We start from the raw sequence: 21,111 nt of genomic DNA, 5'->3' as shown, positions 1-21,111 counted from the left end.
CTAGCTGAAAGTTTGGGGGTTCATAAACACCTCCCTGCATGTCAGACTAGCTGGCAGCTTCACTTTCGGCCCTAGCCCTTAGGGGTTAGGTCAGTGCTCATGGGCTCAGGAGTTCACACATCTTCCTAAACTTCAGATCAACCAGCCCTTCCTCTGCTCTCTCTCATCTCAAGTGCCAATGGATCATGGTCAAACTCAGCCTATGTCTTCACTGCTGCATTTCCCCCACTTCCACTCACAAATGACCCAGGTGATCACCAGCAAGCATATTATACTTTTCATGGGTTCCCTTTGAGTTTTGGTCCTAGAAGGGGGGTTTCCCTGATGGGCTGCCTTTCATCTTCTTTTGATGCTTCCTTTCATTCAATACTTTGCCCATGTTGTTGTTGTCGTTAAGTGCCCATGGCCCCCACGAGGTTTCCAAGGAAGAAAACCTTGGAGGGAGCAGAGAGTCTCATCTTCTTTCTGTAGAGCAATCGTGGCTCAAATCGCCAACTTAGTGTTTCCAAGTCTGGTACTTATCCTACAATCCTACAGAGCCACTGAGCTCCCATTTTGTCAATAGAATCCTTTAGTATAGTAACCCGAGGCTTCAATTTTCTTCTTTAGTTCTTTCTGCGTGAGAAATGCTGAGTGTGTTCTTCCTTTTTGGTTTTCCACCTACAGGTATATGCACATTACAATTCTTCGTTTTCTGAAGCTGCTCTTTCCAGTTGTTTTTTTTTTTAATGACCTTTCATTTTCTTCATGTATGACGTTCTTGATGTCATCCCCAAATTCCTCAGGTCTTTGGTGTTTAATATGTCTTATCTGTTCCTGAGATGATCTCTAAATTCAGATGAGATACCTTAAAAGTCTATTTTGGCTCTCATGGATTTTCTTCAGCCTCAGCCTAAACATGAGTCTGAGCAGCTGATGGTCTGTTCCCTAGTCTGCCCCAGGACTTGTTTTGGCTGATAATGAGTTTCACCATCATCTCTTCCCACAGTAGGTAATTTGATTACTATGTAGTCCATCTGGTGAGGTCCTTTCATGATATTGAAAAAAGGTATTTCAATGAGTAAGTCTTGCAAAATTCTATCATGCAATCTCTGGTATCATTTCTATCACGAAGGCCATATTTTACAGCAACTGATCCTTTGTTTCCAAGTTATGCATTCAAATCACCACAGTTATTATCAATTCATCTTGACTGATGGCATGCTTGATCAATTTCAGACTTAAGAAGTTGGTTGTTGTTAAGTACTATCAAGTCAGTTCCGACTCATAGCAACTCTGTATAGGGTTTCCGAGGAGAATTTCACCATGATGGCTTTACTGGCTGAAGTGTAACAATAATAGTGGTATGAACTGACCTTCCTTGTACTTATATGAATACTATCCTATCACATTGTATTTCAAGATAGACCTTAAAATGCTCTTTCTAATAATGAACAGGCATAGTAATGCATGATAGTCTGATTCAAAATGGCCAATCCCTGTTTATTTCGGTTCACTAATGCCTCAGATATCAATCTTTATGCATTTCATTTCACATTTGACAACTTCCAATTTTCCTAGATTCACACTTTGTACATGCCACATTCCAATTATTAGTAGATGTTTGCAGCTGTTTCTCCTTGTTTTGAGTAGTGTCCCAACAGAGAATTTTTACTCCATCTCCATCATTAAGGTCAACTCTTCCTCAGTTGTATTTTGCATGCCTTCCAACTTGAGGAGCTCATTTTCCAGAACTGTTTCTGATAATGTTCAACTGTTATTCATATGGTTTTCAGTGGCTAAGCATACAGAAGTGATCCACCTGTTCTTCTTCCTAGTCTGTCTTACTCTGGAAGCTCCACTGAAACCTGTCCACCATGGGTGACTCTATCGGTATTGAAAATACCAATGGCATACCTTCCAGCATCACAGCAACACACAAGCAACCACAGTATGACAGAGGAATGAATGATGGTGAATGCAAATATATTTAAACCATTATCCACCCTTACATCTCATCCTTATATATTTACTCATCTATACGAATCGGGCTGTGAACTGCAAGGTCAGCAGTTCGAAACTACCACCTGCTCCGCGGGAAAAAGATGAGGCTTTCTGCTCCCGTAAAGATATACAGCCTCGGAAACCCTGTTCAGGGTCATTATGGGTAGGAACCAACTCGACAGCACTTAACAACAACAATATAGTTTCCTAAGCAATCTCACAAACAGACTTCGGAAAGGGGAGAACTGAAAAATCAGCTCTGCATTCAGGCACAATTTAAATAACATAAGGCAGACAAGTGATTTTCTATCTTTCTTAACTTGAATGAAAGTATATTCTATTTTAAACATATTCTTTGATTAAAAAAAAAAAGACTAATAAAAGCATATGTGTGTACAGTGATGCCTGAAATGGAGCCAGAGATGATGATGTGGAGCGATGGAGCAGCTAGAGACTTTAGATCCAGAGAGGGAGAGTGACTGTGTGCTGAAGACCTGGAGGGTACGGGGGAAGGATTGCATGGAGGGGATTGTAACCATGGCAATGAGACGATATACGATAGAATGAATTTAAAACTAATGTTCTCCCATGTAAACTATCACATAATTCACAATAAAACACTTAAGAAAAAAAAAAGCATGTGTGTGTGTGTGTGTGTATATATACATATATATATGTATATATATGTATATATACATATATATATGTATATATACACACACACACATTTCACTCCCAACTTACTTTGCCATATCTCGAGCCAACTGCATAAAACGTTCTCCATCAGATGGAGACAAATAGTTTAAGATACGCCTGTAACCATCCATTGCCATTTTATGATCTCCCATCTGCTCATAAAGGCTCGATCGCTCCCATAGATAACGAACATTAGTAGGTTCATATTTAAGGGCTGAAAATCAAAAGAAATCTAAGTTAGCATTCAACACAAAAGAGGTTGTGTGTGTGTGATCAAGCATCTTTTCAGAAAACATTTATTTTTAAATTAATTCTCCAATGGAAACAAGGGATTAACTGTAAGAAATCTACCTTCAAAAGAGTTCTATACTAAGTTTGACTTGAAACCAAACAGATCCAGAATCTCTGTTAGCCTTTTCATTTGGACTCTTGTCTGACTTACTTCTGAAGAATATTTAGAATCAACAATGATCTCAGTGGTAGGAAATCAAAGGTACTACCTACCAACTTCTCTGTTGCATTAACTCAGAACATAATAAAGCTGTTTATAAACATGACGACAGAGCAGCACCAATATTAACTCTGACATAACAGACTTAAGGAATGCATATTCCACCCAACATTATACTCAGTATAGTAAGTTCAGTAATCAACAGGTCTGTTTTATAACATTTTATATTTTTTAAAATTCAAAAATATAATTACCTTTTGAGTAGCAAAAAATAGCCTGCTTAATATTATCTTGTTCCAGAGACATTTCTGCCAGTCTAACCCATTCTTCTGTGTCACTGGGATTTAAATGTGCAGCAATCAATTCAAACTGCAAGGATTTTTCCATGTCACCTTGGTCCTCATATATCATGGCAAGAGTAGAGAATGGCTCATAAGCCAGAGGAGCTATAATGAATTAAAAATTTTTTAATGCAGAGATTACGTTAATGGGAGAGAGAAAATTTAGAAAAGGGGGGTGCAAATGGTTGCACCACTTAAACACAGTCAAATCATTATACATATGGGAATTACTGAAACGGTATACGCTCTGATGTTCTGCTGGGTAACAAAAATTCATTAAAAACAAACAAACTACACAAATTCTATTGCCTTAGAAAACAGGTTTACTAAGTGCCATGCCATTGAATTGGTTTCAACTTACACTGACTCTATGTAAAACAGAACAAAACACTGCTTGGTCCTGATCCAGTCTCGCAATAGTTGTTATGTTTGAGCTCACTGTTGCAGCCACTGTGTCAATCCATCTTGTTGAGGATTTCACTAACGCTCTACTTAACCAAGTATGATGTCTCGCCAGGGTCTGGTCTCTCTTGATGATGACATGTACAAAGTGTATAGACAAAGTTTCACAATCCTTGCTTCTAAGAACCTTTGGCTACACCTTGAATATCGGTTCAAATTTTGTTTGCAGATATCCAAACGCTTCTGTTTATGCTCTTCCTTGGCACAAACTTTTTGAAATCCAAATCTGTAGTGGATTATTTCATAGGCAGAGCCATAGCTGATTTGCAAATGATTTTCCACATAATCCACTGTTACTCGCTCAATTAGCTTGTAATTATCCTCACAACCCATCCTTATATATTTATTCATCTCTATAGTTCCTAAAAGGCATTCTGGTAGCATAATGGTTACGAATCGGGCTGTGAACCTCAAGGTCAGCAGTTTGGAACTACCAGCTGTTCTGCAGGAGAAAGATGAGGCTTTCTGTTCCTGTAAAGATTCACAGCCTCGGAAACTATACAGGGTCACTATGAGTCGGAACTGACTCCATGGTACATAACCACCACCACCATAATTCCTAGGCAATCTCAAAAACAGATTATGCTAAAAAATGATGTATTTGTCTTTTCTAAAAGTAGATTAAAATAAATTCTACAGCCCCAGCATGGATAATTTTGGGCTCATCCTTGTATATTCAACATTCTTTGTTAAACCCATAATTCAGAGGCATCAATTCTCCCACAGTCTTCCTTATTCACTATCCAGATTTCACATAACACATGAGGAGACTGAAAATACCATGGCTTGGGTCAGGCACTTTTTAGTCCTCAAAGTGACATCTTTGCTTCTGAACACATTAAAAGGGGTCTTTTGCAGATTTGCCCAATACATCATATGATTTCTTTACTGCTATTTCCATGGGTGTGGATTGTAAATTCAATTAAAATGAAACCCTTGACCACTTTAATCTTTTCTCCGTTTATCATGTTGTTTATTGGTCCATTTGTGAGGATTTCTATTTTCTTTACGTTGCAGAGCAATCCATATTAAAGGTTGTATTCTTTGATCTTCACTTCAAGTTCCCTTCACTTCCAACAAGGAAGGTTGTAATCAGCATATTGTTGTTAAGTGGGATCAAGTTGGTTCCAATTCATAGTGTCCCTATAAAGGGTTTCCAAGGAGTGGCTACTGGGTTTGACCTGCTGACCTTGTGGCTCAAACTGACCTTGTGGTCCAGCACATTATCTTGCACCACCATACCAGGATTCTCATCAGGTTGCTAAAGTTGTTGTTGTTAGGTGCCATCAAGTTGGTTCTGACTGATTGCGACCTATGCACAACAGAAAACACTGCCTGGTCCTGTGCCAGCCTCACAATTGTTGCTACGCTTGAGCCCATTGCTGCTGCCACTGTGCCAATAAATCTCGCTGGGCATCTTCCTCCTTCTCACTGACCTTCCACTTTACTAAGCATGATGTTCTTCTTCCCCAGGAATTTATCCCTTCTGATATGTATGAGTATGAGATGAAGTCTCACCATTCTGGCTTCTAAGGAGCATTCTGACTATACGTCTTCCAATACAGATTAGTTTATCTACCTGTCCATGGTACTTTTAATATTCTTCTCTGACAATAAAACTCAAATGCATCAATTTTTCCACAGTCTTCCTTACTCATTGTTCAATTTAACATGCATATAAGGCTACTGAAAATACTATGGCTTAGGTAAGGTGAACCTTAGTCCTCACACTAACATCTTTACTCTTGAGCACTTTAGAGCAGTCTTGTGCAGTTTCCAGGAATGCTGAATCCAAGAAAAATGAAGTCTTTTGACAATTTCAATCTTTTCTTCATTTATCATGATGTTATTTATTGGTCCAGTTGTGAGGATTTTTGTTTTATCTTGAGGTGCAATCTATCCTGAGGGCTGTAGTCACTGAATTCATCAGTAAATAGTTTGAGTCCTCTTCATTTCCAACAAACTAGACTGCATCATCTGCGTATTGCAGGTTGATAATGAGTCATTTTCCAATCATGATACCACGTTTTTCTTCATATAATCCAGCTTCTCAGAATATTTGTTCAGCATACAGGTTGAGTAAGTATAGTGAAACAATACAACATTGACACATACCTTTCCTGATTTTAAACCACTCAGCGCCCCCTGTTCTGTTCGAACAATTATTTCTTGGTCTATGCACAGGTTTCTCATGAGCACAATTAAGTGCTCAGAATACCCATTCTCTGCAATGTTGTCCACAGCTTGTCATGATTCATAAAATTGAAACCATGTGATCTCCAGCATGTCTATCAACAATGCTGTATTTTCCAGCTATCACTCTTTCTTCGTTTCCAACTTCTGTATTCCAATGCATCTTTACTGCATGTTTGTTTGATCAACTTCAAACTGCACAGAAGTTGGTAAAAAATTTCAATTTCATGATCTCTGGCATTAGTGGGTTAGTGGGTAAACTTGAATATTCTGAATTGCTCTTTCTTGTTAGCATGTAGATATTATCCTATTATTAACAATGTTGGCCATCTGGATAGATCTTGGAATCTTCTTTTCTAATAATGAATATGACTATTCAATTTGTCGGGTGTCTTGGCATCAATCTTTCCCTGGGTCTTCAAGCTTTGAAAAGAACAAGGACCCTGAGTCCAAAGGATGTGTTTCACTCCGTGTTCTTCTTTCCTGGTAGTAATGAGGTTCCCAAAAGAGCCTTCTTGTTGTTGTTAAGTGCCGTCGAGTTGGTTCTGACTCACAACGGCCCTGTTTAGGGTTTCCAAAAAGTGACTGATGAGTTTGAACCGCCAACCTTGAGATTCAAACTGATCTTGCTGTGCAGCACATTAGGCTGCAGCACCACAGCAGGCCTCCAGAAGAGGCTTAAAATGATGTAATGCCATGCTTATAGATTACAACTACTTAAGTTCATTTTCATTTCTGAAACAAAAAATGCTTCTGAAACAAAATTCAAGATTGTTGTTGAAGTTAAGTGCCAGCCAGTCAGAACTGCCATCCTACAGCGCAACAAAAGAACTCCAAATTCAAGATTACTAGGACTCAAACGTCAATGAAAATTGTATATGTACTCAAAAGGAATGCATTACAATGAAGGAAAAAGTTTGGTTATTTCTTTTATTAACTAATATTTTATTAAATTATACACATACATACATACATACATATCCTTAACTATTATATTATTCCTTCAGTATGGATTGTACCTCAATGTAAAGAAAACAAAAATCCTCACAACTGAACCAATGAAAAACATCATGATAAATGGGGTAAAGACTGAAGTTGTCAAAGACTTCATTTTGCTTGGATCCACAAACAATTCTCAGCAAAGCAGCAGTCAAGAAATCAAAGGACGTATAAATATGCTGCAAAAGAGTTCTTTCAAGTGTTAAAGACCAAAGAGGTCAGTCTGAAGACTAAAATAAGGCCTGACCCAAACAATGGCATTTCAATAGCCTCATATGCCCGTAAAAGTTGAACAATGAATAAGAATAAGAAGAAAGTCCTAAACCAGCCCCCAAAGAGATGGATTGGCAAAGTGGCAGCAGCAATGGGGTCAAGCCTAAGAACCACTGTGAGGATGGCACAGGACTGGGCAGTGTTTCGTTCCGTTGTGCATAAGGTCGCTATGAGAACCAACGTAAGGGCCCCAAACAACAGCAATAAATTCAAAGTAAACTACATTATGACTCTTGAAGCCAACAAGCTTCAAGACTCATTAGGCAATACATCTGGAAAAGCAACATAGTATGGGATTAGTCGAATGTTACACAGACAATCTGAAGCTGCTCTTTAAGTATCCCAAAGCTTGTAGCTTAACAGAGAGAAATGATGACAAGTTTAAATAATATCTTTTACCAAGAGAATACCATGGTTTAAAGGTTAAAGTAATCTATTATTGCCCGATCTGAGAAATGAAAGAAAAAAAGAATGCTCTTCAAGTAGTTTTAAAGTTCGCACATATGAAAGACAAAATTCTAAAACTCCTCAAATGAAACACATTAAAAACAAAGCAAAAATCCTAAAAGCTTTTAGTAAGTAGTTCAATTGTTGTTGTTAAGTGCTGTCGAGTTGATTCCGACTCACAGCAACCCTGTATAGGGTTTCCAAGGAATAACTGGTAAGTTTGAGCCACCAACCTTCTAAATGAAACCGACCTTGAGATGGAGTGCTTATCCAGGACTCATACTAGTTCAATAAATATCAATGTTTCATTAAATCATATTCTGACTTTCATTTTCTTGGTTGGGTAATGACACCCATTCAAGTGAAAAGTGGTTAAGTCACTGTGACATCACAATCACTTTAAGATCCTCAATAGACTTTCCAAACAGTACAGTGAAGTATTCCATTTGTTTAACAGTCAGACTATTAAGTTGCTATCTATAAAGTTCTCACAGAACACACCTTGTCTTATGATTTCCATGCACATCAATATCGCTTCTTCCCGCTCTCCTCTAGCAAAACGAATGTTGGCTTCACCCATGAGACCTCTCAGGGCTCTGGGAAGTTTACTCCGAGGTCTTTTCTCCTGTGTGGAAGAAAAATTACATTTAGATTAAAACACAATTAATTTTTAGATTTTCATTTCAACTACATTAGCAAACATAGAACATTACGAAATAGAAATTTTCCTTTAGAGTTTTTCAATATTCTGAATTCAGAACTGAAGACTAAATGGTTACAATTCTAACTGACTCACTAACATTTAAGTCTATATTTCAGGAAAATTTTTAAAACTCAATTGTATGAAAGAACAGAAATTACTCTAATGATCTCTAGAGGAGTAACTCAGCAGTTTAAAAACAACAACAACTTCCTACAGTAAAAAGGTCAAAGCATAACAAAATATATTTAAAAAGCAAAAATTAACCTGGTTAGGCAACATACCCACTCCTCACTTGTTGACACAGAAATTGGCATTATGTGAAAATGGATGGCCACATCAGATCACAAAAGGGACTGACAACTGACAACATTGTTACACAACTGCAAAATGACAAGGGGGCTTCAAACTCTTCATGGAAAAATGGAATTAAAAAATAATGAAATTTTTTTACGACCTTTTTGAATCTTCCTCATATGTGCTAATTTAACTGCTATACCACTGCAAATCACAATCCAGTCAAACCAACACTTAAGCTATCCATCACACCTTAGCATTACAGCTAGGTATAATGAGCAAAATAATCTGAGAGCAGATTTTTCTCACAACTGTCAAACAAGTGAAATGTTGAATAACAAGATAGCCAGTAAGTGAGGGTTTGATATATCAATAAGGGTCCCTGGAAGCACAGTGGCAATGTACTGAGTTGCTAATCACAAGATCAACATTTGGAATTTGGCAGTCACTCTATGGAAGAAACAAGAAGTTTTCTGCTCCCATAAAGATTTATAGCCTCTGAAGCCCTACACAGGGTTTCTATAATGAAACTGACTCAGTAGCAGCAGCAGGTGTATTGATAATTAAAATAGTATCAAACACAGAAGTGCATACTGCAAAATGGATTTAAGTGCTAGGACACTTAATGTGATACAATCTGCCAAAGATCCTCTTTCCTTAAAATTTGTACATTCAGATAAACTTGATCCATGTTTTAATAATAAATCTAAAATACATTCTGACATAAGCAAGAATTACACTTTTACATAAAAAGTCTCTAAAAGGAAACATAAGAAACCATTGACAGTGGTTGTTTCACAGTATTTCCTTTTATAGTTTGAATTTTTCCCTATTATAATGTAAAGATTTCTTTTTCAATTACTAGGCCAATTTTTAATATCATGTTTATAATAACCAAAATAAGAAATAATTTACCTTCATCATTTTCTTATTTTCTCGATTGAGAACCATCTCCAATACAAACACATCGCCTGCAGTGGGCTGTTCAGATGTTTCTTCCTCATCTTCCTCTTCATCCTCTTCCTCTTCATCATCTTCATTCTCTCCAAGCATGGAAGCAAAGACCTTGTGAACTGACTTACTGACTCCATCTGATGTTTCTCCTAAAGAAAGAGACAAAGAAGTTGTGAAAAATAAAAAAAAAAAATCATACAACGTTCAAAAGACAAAAGCAGCACTCAAAGTTATACATCTACCATTTATCTGGAATATAAATTCCTCCCACAGCAACAGCATATTTAAAAGTACACACCTCATCAACTGAAAGAAGACTATCACAGAGTCATGTATAGAAATGGCTGACACAAGAATTGAATAAACGCTGCTGACACAGAATCAGACAGAACTGTAAAATTACTTATATTAGTGTAGCATGAGGGCTCTAGAGCCAGGCAGCCTGGGTGCATACTTCATCTCCATCCATTGCTAGATGTGTAACCTTGGGCAAATTATTTCAGCTTTCTGTACACTGGTTTCCTCATTCAAAGCAGGGCTGTGTGAGAAACATTGTCTACAATGCTCAAGTAATCCCAATCTGTACTCATTTTAGTGAGAGTGAGGTTTTCTTTATTGATTTTACAGCCAGGATGGGCAGCAATGGTCTTAACGATTGTATTCTTATTTAAAGTTCCTAGTCCTAGAACAGGTTTCTTTCTTCCCTTGCCCCAATTCATCCTGTTTACATATCCCTGCATGTGAATTAACAACTCTGTCTGGCTGATCTAGCAATCTCATGAACACTTTATTCCTGAAGCTGGACCATCTTGAGAATTTCTCACAGGGTTAATGATAATGCTTTCCTTATAAGGTTGCTTTGAGGATAAATTCAGTGTGTGTGTGTGTGTGTGTGTGTGTGTGTGTGTGTATGTGTGTGTTCAGAAGAACGCCCAGCATATAGTCACCACTCAGTAAGTGTCACAATTAGTATGAAAGGAGTGCTGATGAAGCAATGGTTAACTGTTCAGCTACAAACCAAAAGGTTGGCAGTTGGAGTTTAATCATTGGCTCCACAAGAGAAACCCCCGGTGACCTGCTCCTATAAAGATTACAGCATAGAAAACCTCATGGAGTAGCTCTACTCTATCACATGGGGTCAACAGGAGTCGAAGCAGACCTAATAAGAAGATTATTAAAATGTTATCATTATTCTTACAGGACAAAATGACATATTTCATCTGAGTCTTAGGATAACACTGAAATCAACAAATTTTGTTATATGTGGAAAATAAGTGCTAAAGCTTCATTTCTTATGGCAGCTGGACTAGAGGAAGACTTTAATAATCTGTGATATGCAGATGATACAACTTTCCTTGCTAGAAGTAAATAAAGAGAACTTAAAATATTTATTAAAGAATATCAAAGACTAGTTTTCAGTAGAGATTGCGCCTCAATGTAAACGAAACAAAAATCCTCACAATTGGACCAATAAATAACATCATGATAAATGGAGAAAAGATTAAAGTAGTCAAAGACTTCATTTTGCTTACATGCACAATCAACTCTCATGGAAGCAGCAGGCAAGAAATAAATGACATATTACACAAGCAAATCTGCTGCCCAAGACCTCTTTAACGTGTTCAAGAGCAAAGATGGCAGTTTGAGGATTAAGATGTGCCTCATCCAAGCCATGGTATTGCATCAGTTTCCTATGCATGTGAAAGCTGGACAGTAGAACAACTGATGCATTTGAGCTACTGTGTTAGAGAATACTGAAAGTACCATAGACTGTCAGAAGAACAAATAAATCTGTGTTGGAAAAAGTACAGCCATAGTATTCCTTAGAAGCTAGTATGGTGACCCTTTGTCTCTCATACTTTGGACATATCACCAGCAGGGACCTATTCCTGGTGAAGGATATCATGTTTGGTAAAGGGGAGGTTCTGTAAAAAAAATGAAGATCCTCAACAAGGTGGATTGGCACAGAGGCAGCAGCAATGGGCTCAAGTATAACAACAGTTTTGAGGATGGTGCAGGACTGAGCAGTGTTTTGTTGCGTATTGCACAGGGTTGCTATGAGTCACCTGACAACATGGTCAACTTCTGTAACATTTTCAAAAAAATAAACTTATTCACTTAAGTCAAACACCTTCAACCCCGCCCCCCCCCCAAAATATCTTCATCAGTATATTTAAGGAAAACAATACAAAAAAAAAAAAAAAAAAAAAAATTTCACATGTTCTGAGTAACAAGTAAATGGTGGTGGTAGTGTGCTGTGGAGTCAGTTCTGACTCATAATGACTGCACAGGGTTTCTGAGGCTGTAGATCTTTATGGGAGCAAAAAGCCTCATCTTTCTCCTGTGGAATGGCTGGTAGTTTTGAACTGCTGACCTTGAGGTTAGCAGCCCGACTCGTAACCACTACGCTACCAGAGCTCCTTCACAAGTTAATTATCATTATTATAAAGTCACTAGGACCATACTCAAGAATTCTGAACATTCAAAATAATATCAAGGCAGTCTGATTCACTGAGTGAAACCTCTCCAAGACATGGAAGAACGAGTGAAACAGATACAGGTGGTCATCCTGGAACCCTGACCATCAGAGGACGGAACAGAGAAGTGGACTTGAGTGCCAACTGGAAGAGAAAGCTGAACAGCAGGAGCACTGAGAGAGAAGAAAACCTGGAGGCTTGTAGGAGGGCTGGCTGGTGAGTGAGAGGCTGATAATACAGCCTGAGGGTACAGGGCAAGGTTGGAGCTTAGCGACAAGAGGGTGCAGTTCTCCCTTGTTCCTGTGCTCTCCTAGTACAGAGGACCAGTCCCTGCACTCACCAACCCAGCAGCCAGTGTCACCCTCTTCAGCACAGCCTCTGGTCTGCCTGGAATCGGGCGCTAGGCACAGTGTCCCTGATTCTGGAGGCACATGAATGCTCCCTGAACTATATTACACAGTGAACAGAGAACTACACACTTTCGGTCTCTACCACATCCATCAGGAGACAGGTGGTGAGTGCCTGAGAATCAACTAAATATAAATATGACATCACAATGTCTCAGAGAAAATAGACAATTTCATTTTACACAAAGAAACAAGACAGAGTGCCTCAAACAAGTAACAGAGAGAAAATATTAACACCATAAATAGTATTGCAACTACCTGATAGTGAATTTAAAAGAATGCTAATTAGACAATGTCAATGGATTAAGGAAAAGATAGAGAAAGCTACAGATGAAATCAAGGAAAACATCAAAGAACAAACTGACAAAACTATGGAAAAATGGGAAACATACAAAATCAGCAATTAGCAGGCAGAAGATTAATGCTAAGACTTCAGAAATAGAAAATACACTGAAACTGCAAAGAAACATAACTGAACCTTTAAAAAGCCAAATTACTGAACTGAAAGAAAAATCTCTCAACAATCATCTGCTAAGGGAGCAATCAGAAAAAGGAACAAAAATATCCAAAGAGAGCATATGATTTGCGTGAGACACTGGCAAGTAGAATAGCATGTGTCATAATGTTCAAGAGCTGTTCTAAGTAGACTGCCCTCACATCCTGAAAGACGAAAATACAGCCATTCAAAAAGTTGAATGAACTGTGCCACACCAGGATTATGTACTGACAAATTACTGAGTTACCAGGATTGAAACAATGGTGCCTAGTATCACCACTTCCATTCACCATTCTACTGTAGAGCCCAGTCAAGGAAATAAGGTAAAAGAAATAAAAGTCATAAAGATAGCAAGGACGAAATATGTGTTCCCATTCACAGATGACATGATTATGTGGTTGAAAATTCAAAAGAATCAATATACAAGTCAGAATTAAAAACCATGTTGGATACAATATACAAAAATTAGTTACATTTTTATTTGTCAGCAATAACAGAGAAAAGCTGAAAGAAGTCTCTATCTGAAAACATGTCTGAGAAAGGGGCTCTAGAAGAGCATGAATTGAGCAGTTATATTCAGCAACAAGGAGGAGTCCTGGTATTCTGCTGTAAGATAAGCACAGGACTACTAACCACAAGGTCAGAGGTTCAAACCCACAAGCTGCTCCTCAGAAACACTATACAGGGTGCGTTAGAACAAACTCAATGGTACTTAACAACATTCAGCAACAAAGATCCCTTTAGTGGAGCATAAGTGTACGTTAAATACTAACTGAACAAAAGGTACGCTAGGGGCACAATGGTTAAGCACTCAGTTGCTAAGGAAAGATTAGAGTTCAAGTCCACTAGCATGCTCTACAGTAAATAGACGTGGCAGTCAGCTTGCATAACGATTACAGACTTGGAAACCCTATGGGGCAGTTCATCTCAGACCTACTGTGGTCATGGTGATGTGCCGTGGAGTCGGTGCTGACTCAGAGACCCTGTACAGGGTTTCTGAGGCTGTAAATCTTTACGGGAGCAGAAAGCCTCATCTTTCTCCCGTGGAACAGCTGGTAGTTTCGAACTGCTGACCTTGAGGTTCGCAGCCCGATTCGTAACCACCATGCTACCAGAGCTCCTTATCTCAGTCCTATAGGGTCACTGTAAGTCAAAATCAACCTGTAGGAAACTGGTGAGTACGGAAAGGCTGGCACTCAACTCCATCCAGTGAATTCATAGAACAAAGGAATGGTGGTCTGCTTCTATAAATATTAAAATCAAGAAAACCTCTAACATTCAGTTCTACTCTATAACATGTGGAATAACATGCGATCCCATGAGATGGAATCAATTTTTGGCATAAGTTTTTGTTGTTGTTGTTGTTTTCAGCAATGTCCAGGAGACTAAAGACAATGATCTAAGTGGCTATATATCCGAATTAGTTGACTTTGTCAAAAGCCTGTTCACAACTGATCCTTTCTTCCGTTCACCAACGGCCTAGATGGAGTTCTGGAATAATTCCATTTTGGGAAACTGGTGACTCTGCATCTTAAAAGAACCGACAAATTACTTGCGCAGAGACTACATAGTATTTATGTGACTGGCCACTGGTGATGAGTCACAACTGGACCCAACCGACCCCTTTTTTAGGGAGGGCCTGATAACCACCTCCAGGGGCTGCTCCAAGGAGCAGGACCAGAGGTACTCAGAGGGGCACCTCAGAAACCTGATGATGAAAGAGTTGCTCCACTTCTGGGTAGACAAAGAAGGACCCATAGATTGTTAGAGCATCAGCCTACTGACCTCACTTGGCTGGCAGGATAAGGATTTTTAACCTCAATTTTCTCTCTTTTTCAGCTAAGGATCATGTACCTTTCTTCCTAACGTGGTCCAGGACAGCAAGAATACACCTTATTTATTCTCTACCTACAGAAAGAATGTATGCTCTCTGTGCGTCTAGGTCTATTTGTTTACAGGAAAAGAATCAACCACCTCTACTTTTATGCCCTAGGACTACAAAGTTTAGTTTAGCTCTGTATCAGACCTAATAAAAAAAATCCTTTGAATTTGACACAGATAAACGGATACAATAAATTGTTATCAGCACTGTGATCATTAGAAAGGTATCTTAGAAAGAGCTATCTTTTAAGTACGATGTCGTCTGTGATAAGAATAGCCACATGTTTACAAGAAGACCAGTTAATAAAAATATTGAACAAATTTACACACCAACAACTAAGGTAAAGATGATGAAATTTAAGAATTCTACAAAATTCTTCAGTCTGAAATTGATCAAACATGCAATCAAGATGCAATGATAACTACTGGTGATTGGAAAGTGAAAACTGAAAACAAAGAAGGATCCATAGATGGGAAACATGACCTTGGTAAAAGAAATGATGTTGAAGGCTGCATGACAGATTTTTGCAAGAACAATAACTTACTCGCTGCAAATACATTTTCAACACAGAAGGCAAAGGAGTACGCGTGTGGTGCTGAAGCATAAGTACTGGATTGCTAACCATAAGGTCATAGTTCCAATCTATCAACCTACTCAGAAACCCTATACAGGATTGAAATGAGTCAGAACCAACTCAGCATCCTTAACAACATACACGTGGACCTCACAAGATGGAATACACAGAAATAAAACTGAGCACATCTGTGGGAAGAGACAAAGGATAAGCTCAATTATCATCAGCCACAGCAAGGCCAGGCATTGACTGCGGAGCAGAGCATGAACTGCTTATATGCAAGTTCAGGCTAAAGCCGAAAATAACTCAAATAAATCCACAAGAGACAAAAGACGACCTTGAGAATATCTCACCTGAATTTAGAAAACAAGTCAAAGACATATTTGATGCAGTATACGCTAATGACCAAAGACCAGAGGAATTGTGGTAAGACATCAAGAACATTATAGAAGAAGAAACCAAAAAAATCATTAAAAAATACAAGAAAGAAAAGTTCAAAATGCATGTAAGAGACAGAAATTTCCTTCTTAACATAGAGAAGCTAAAGCAAACGAAGAAACGATGAGATAAAAGAGCTGAACAGCAAAGGTTGGAAACAAAAAGGAAAGATCAGTAGTTGGAAAATATAGCCTTGGTGATACATATTATGCTGCAGATCACATGATAGAATTCTGCAAGACCAGTGACTTCATGGCAAATACCTTTTTCAAACAACATAAAAGATGATTAAACACATGGACCTCACCTGAGGAAATACACAGAAATCTAATTGACTACATCTGTGGAAAGAGACGATGGAAAAGTTCCATATCATCAGCTAAAACAAGGCCTGAGGCAGACTGTGGAACAGACCATTAATTGCTCATATAACAAGCTCATGCTGAAGCTGAAGAAAACTAAAACAAGTCCACAGAGTCAATGTATGACCTTGAACATATCCCAGCTGAAATTAGAGATCATCTGAAGAAGAGATTTGATACATTAAAGACCGAAAACCAGAAGAGCTGTGGGATACATCAAGAACATCATACAGGAAGACAGCAAGAGACCATTAAAAATACAAGAACAAAGGAAAAGATCAAAATGGATGTCAGAAGAGACTCTGAAACTTGCTCTCCAGCATAGAAAGGCTAAAGCAAACAGAAGAAATGAGGAGGTAAGAGGACTGAATAGAAAATTTCACAAGGCAACTCAAGACAACAAAGTCAAATATTATAACGAAATGTACAAAGTCCTGGAGTTAGAAAACCAAAAGGAAGAACACACTCGGCAGTACTCAAGCTGAGGGAATTGAAGAAAAAAATCCAAGCCTCAATTTGAAATATTGAAGGACTCTATGGGCAAAATCCTTCTCCAGTTGGATTTTTAGATGGTGGAGGGTTAGAGAAAAAGAGGAAGACCCCAACGAGATGGACTGGCCAAGTGGCAGCATCGATGGACTCAAGTGTGGCAACAGTAGTGAGGTTGGCCCAGGATTGGGCAGTCTTTCATTCTGCTGTGCATAAGGCCGCTATGGGACGGTAAAGACTCGATGGCACCTAACAACAACAACAACAATGGGCAAACTACCAAATGATGCAGAAAGCATCAAAAGAAGATTGAAGGAATACACATAGTTACTGTACCAGAAAGAGATGGTCAATGTTCCACCATTTGAAGACGGAGCATAAGATCAAGAGCCAATGATACTGAAGAAAGAAGTCCAAGGTGCATTGAAGGCACTGGCAAAGAACAAAGCTCCAGGAATTGATGGAATACAAACTGAAATCTTTAAAAAAACTGATGCAGCACTGGAGGCACTCACTCATCATGCCAAGAAATTTGGAAGGCAACTATCTGGCAAAGTGATTGGAACAGATCTATATTTGTGCCCATTCCAAACAGAGGTGACCCAATGGAATGCAGATATCATTAATATCACTTGCAAGCAAAATTTTGCTAGCGGTGATTAAAAAATGGCCACAACTATACATTGACAGAATTTCCAGAGGTTCTAGCTGGATTCAGAAGAGGACATGGAAAAAAGGATGTCATTACTGACATCAGATCAATCTTGGATGAAAGTAGAGAATACCAGAAAGCTGTTTTTCTATGCTATATTGATCACACAAAGGCTTTCGGTTGTGTGGATAATGACAAGCAATGGACACTGCAGAGACTGTGTATTCCAGAACATTTAGCTGTGCTCATGAGAAACCTATAGACCAAGAAATAGTTGTTAGAAAAGAACAAGGAAACAACGAATGGTTTAAAATTAAGAAAGGTATGTGCCAGGGTTGTATTCTTCCACCACACTTATCCAATCTGTATATTGAAAAAATAATCCGAGGAGCTGGATTATATGAAGAAATATGTGGCATCAGGGTTGGAGGAAGACTCATTAGCAACCTGTGATATGCAAATGATACAACCTTGCTTGCTCAAATCTAAGATGACTTAAAATACTTACTGATGAAGATCAAAGACCACAGCCTTCGATATGGGTTGCACCTCCACGTAAAGAAAACAAAAATCCTCACCACTAGACCAATAAATAATATCCATATAAATGGAGAAAAGATTAAAGTTGCCAAAGACTTCATTTTGCGCGGATCAACCATCAACACTCATGAAATTAGCCGTCAAAAAAAATCAAATGATGTATTACATTATGCAAATCTGCTGTACAAGATCTCTTTAAAGTGTTCAAGAGCAAACATAATAGTTTGAGGTCTAAGGTACACCTGACCCAAACCATGGTATTTTCAATAACCTTATATACATGTGAAAGTTGAACAGTGAATAAGACTGTAAAAGAATTGATGCATTTGAGCTATGGTGTTGGAGGAGAATATTAAAAGTACCATGGACTGCCAAAATAACAAACTAATCTGTGTAGGAAGATGCACAGTCAGAAAGCGCCCTGAAAGCCAGGATGGCCAGACTTTGTCCCTTATACTTCAGACATATTGTCAGGAGGGACCAGCCCCTGAAGAAGAATATCATGTTTGGGAAAACGGAGGGTCGGAGAAAAAATGGAAGACCCCCAATGAGATGGACTGGCACAGAGGCAGTAGCGATAGGCTCAAATGTACCAACGATTGTGAGGTTGGTGCAGGACCGGGCAGTGTTTCGTTCTGTTGTGCACAGGGTCGCTATGAGTTGATACCAACTCGATGGCACCTAACAACAAAGTATATTTATATATGGGGACTTTTTCTCCCTAAAACAAGCATGTGTAATTAAAAAAAATGTTTTCATTAAATTACTTTACTTAGGTACCTTAACAAATGTTCGTAACATACCTTCATTGCTATCTTTATTTTGAGATTTGGAAGAGTCAATTCCTGATGATGATGGAACTTCAAAGTCATTTGCATTTTCTTCAGCTAACTTTCTTTTTTCCTGAAGACTCTGTGATTGAAAATGAATGATTCCAGAAACTAATGAGAATTTTGCCCTCCCATTTAAGAATACAACATTTGCTTCATTTTATTTCTTTCTCTGTACAGGGTCGCTATGAGTCAGTTCCGACTCATAGTGAACCTTCACTGGGTGTCCGAGGCTGTAAATCTTTATAGGAGCAGAACACCTCATCTTTTTCCCGTGGAACAGCTGGTAGTTTCAAACTGCTGACCTTGCAGTTTACATCCCAATTCATAACCACTATGCTACCAGAGCTCCTTATATGTATACATATACATGTGTGTATATATGTACATATGTTATTGTTGTTAAGTGCCATCGAGTCGGTTCTGACCCATAGCGACCCTATATAGGGTTTCCAAGGAGCAGGTGGTGAGCTTGAACCACCGACCTTGCAGTTCAAACGGCTTTGCAGTCTGGTGTATTAAACCACTGCGCCACACCACGACTCTATACATATATATATGTGTGTATATATATATACACACACACACATACACAAAAGCTTTGTACACATATGTGGAATCTAAAATGTAACACTCAAAGCATTTCAAAATACTTAGGCTTCATCTTTTAGGCTGAATAAGTCATTTGTAAAAATAACTGTGCACAATGTATGTCAGTCCCTTGAATTAAAAAGAGATGGGCCCTATCAGTTGCATTGATTAGGAAAGATGTCTGCCAGAAGATTAAAAAATGTGCTACTTTTATTTTCCCTTGAATTTCAAATAATTCAGAAGATATAGAAAGTTCAAATATTTTTCACGTGTTTTAAATACTTATGAAGAAATGTATGAATGTTTTTGTTAGCAGACAATAAAGTTCACCCTTTTGGTTGCTATAGGTTACATCTACCACTGGAAAATTTCTAAAAATGAAGAGCTCAACTCTCCTTAATTTAGAAATAGAGCTCTGGTAGCGTAGTGGCTACGAATTGGGCTGCGAACCGCAAGGTCCACAGTTCGAAGCTACCAGCCGCTCCGCGGGAGAAAGATGAGGCTTTCTACTCCCGTAAAGATTTACAGCCTCGGAAACCCTTGTTTAGGGTCGCTATGGGTCGGAACCGACTCGACGGCACTTAACAACAACAACAAAGAAGTGAAGCGACTTGCCCATTCAAACTCACAAAGGGACTCAGTGGCTATAAACAACAGATAGATACTCTTGCTCCAAACGCCACTCTTTATCTCCCTCACTCGTCATTTAACATGTTGTTAGTTGCTGTTCAACCTTCCAACGCTAAACTATCGTCAAATAAAGTTTCCTATTTGGCAAAAGAAGAATTTATATCCAGACAATGGAAATTCGAGTTCCCCGCCTGCCCTATCGCAGCAAATGGATCATCTGAGTCACATTAGTGTATTTCAAAGTCAGAAGGAGCATTCAAGTCTAGCATGTCCTTACTTTCTTCTCGCGTGTTTTTCTCTCTTCTCTTCGTCCTTCGAACTCCTCGAAGGAAATTTTCCCTTCCAGGTACTCGATAAGCTCCGGACTGAACCCCGACATGTCTACCGCGTCAGGTAACAGTACCAGGAAACGGCTCAGAAAACCGGAAGAACATCATAGGCCAGACTATCCTTCACTGGGACCGGCGTCCTTCGAGAACACCGTCCTGACTGCGCCGCAACCACCGTGCTCTGGTTCCGCAAGCGCACCGGCCCGAACCTCTTTTACACTGGCGCTAGCGGGACTTTCCCGCCGGAACTTCAGTACAAAGGACCCGCAGGGATCTCCTCGCCTGTGTTTTAAATTATTTGGCAGTTATTTATTTTAAAGAGATTGTGCCTTAATCTAGTTAATTTCCTTCAAGTCCCCATTAAAATGTTTGTTTCATTCTCATTCACAAGCTATTACCCTTTTTGAATGTTTGTTCTTTAAGTTACTTTGATCTATGCGGCGTCCTGCTGTAGCGCTCTAGTAAACACTGCTTACACCCACCAGCCGCTCTTCAGAAACCCTTATATCCAGAGGGTCGCGATGAACCAGAACTGATTCGATAGCGTTTAACAGCAACATGCGGTAGTGATTAGTTCTTAAACTAATCATTTTCTCTTCCATGTCTTGTGCCAGGCTT

At 38.8% G+C, this 21,111-nt stretch overlaps 1 protein-coding gene across 1 annotated transcript in view; it reads right to left on the bottom strand.

Annotated features, from left to right (window-relative positions):
- GTF3C3 (general transcription factor IIIC, polypeptide 3, 102kDa) overlaps nt 1-20,593 on the bottom strand; it is a 54,245-nt gene extending 33,652 nt beyond the window's left edge. The window contains exons 1-6 of the mRNA XM_006862014.1: nt 20,442-20,593; nt 18,917-19,025; nt 9,758-9,945; nt 8,347-8,470; nt 3,385-3,576; nt 2,728-2,893 (exon numbers count right to left, since the gene is read on the bottom strand). Of these exons, the coding sequence (XP_006862076.1) occupies nt 2,728-2,893; nt 3,385-3,576; nt 8,347-8,470; nt 9,758-9,945; nt 18,917-19,025; nt 20,442-20,543 (881 nt within the window). The 5' untranslated portion in view covers nt 20,544-20,593. The remainder of the gene's footprint in view (nt 1-2,727; nt 2,894-3,384; nt 3,577-8,346; nt 8,471-9,757; nt 9,946-18,916; nt 19,026-20,441) is intronic.
- Nucleotides 20,594-21,111: the final 518 nt, after the last annotated feature.

This window comes from Chrysochloris asiatica, unplaced genomic scaffold (genome assembly GCF_000296735.1).
Source record: "Chrysochloris asiatica unplaced genomic scaffold, ChrAsi1.0 scaffold00045, whole genome shotgun sequence".
Taxonomy (NCBI): domain Eukaryota; kingdom Metazoa; phylum Chordata; class Mammalia; order Afrosoricida; family Chrysochloridae; genus Chrysochloris; species Chrysochloris asiatica.
Note: the sequence above shows the minus strand (reverse complement) of the source record. Positions and strands in the feature narration are given on the sequence as shown.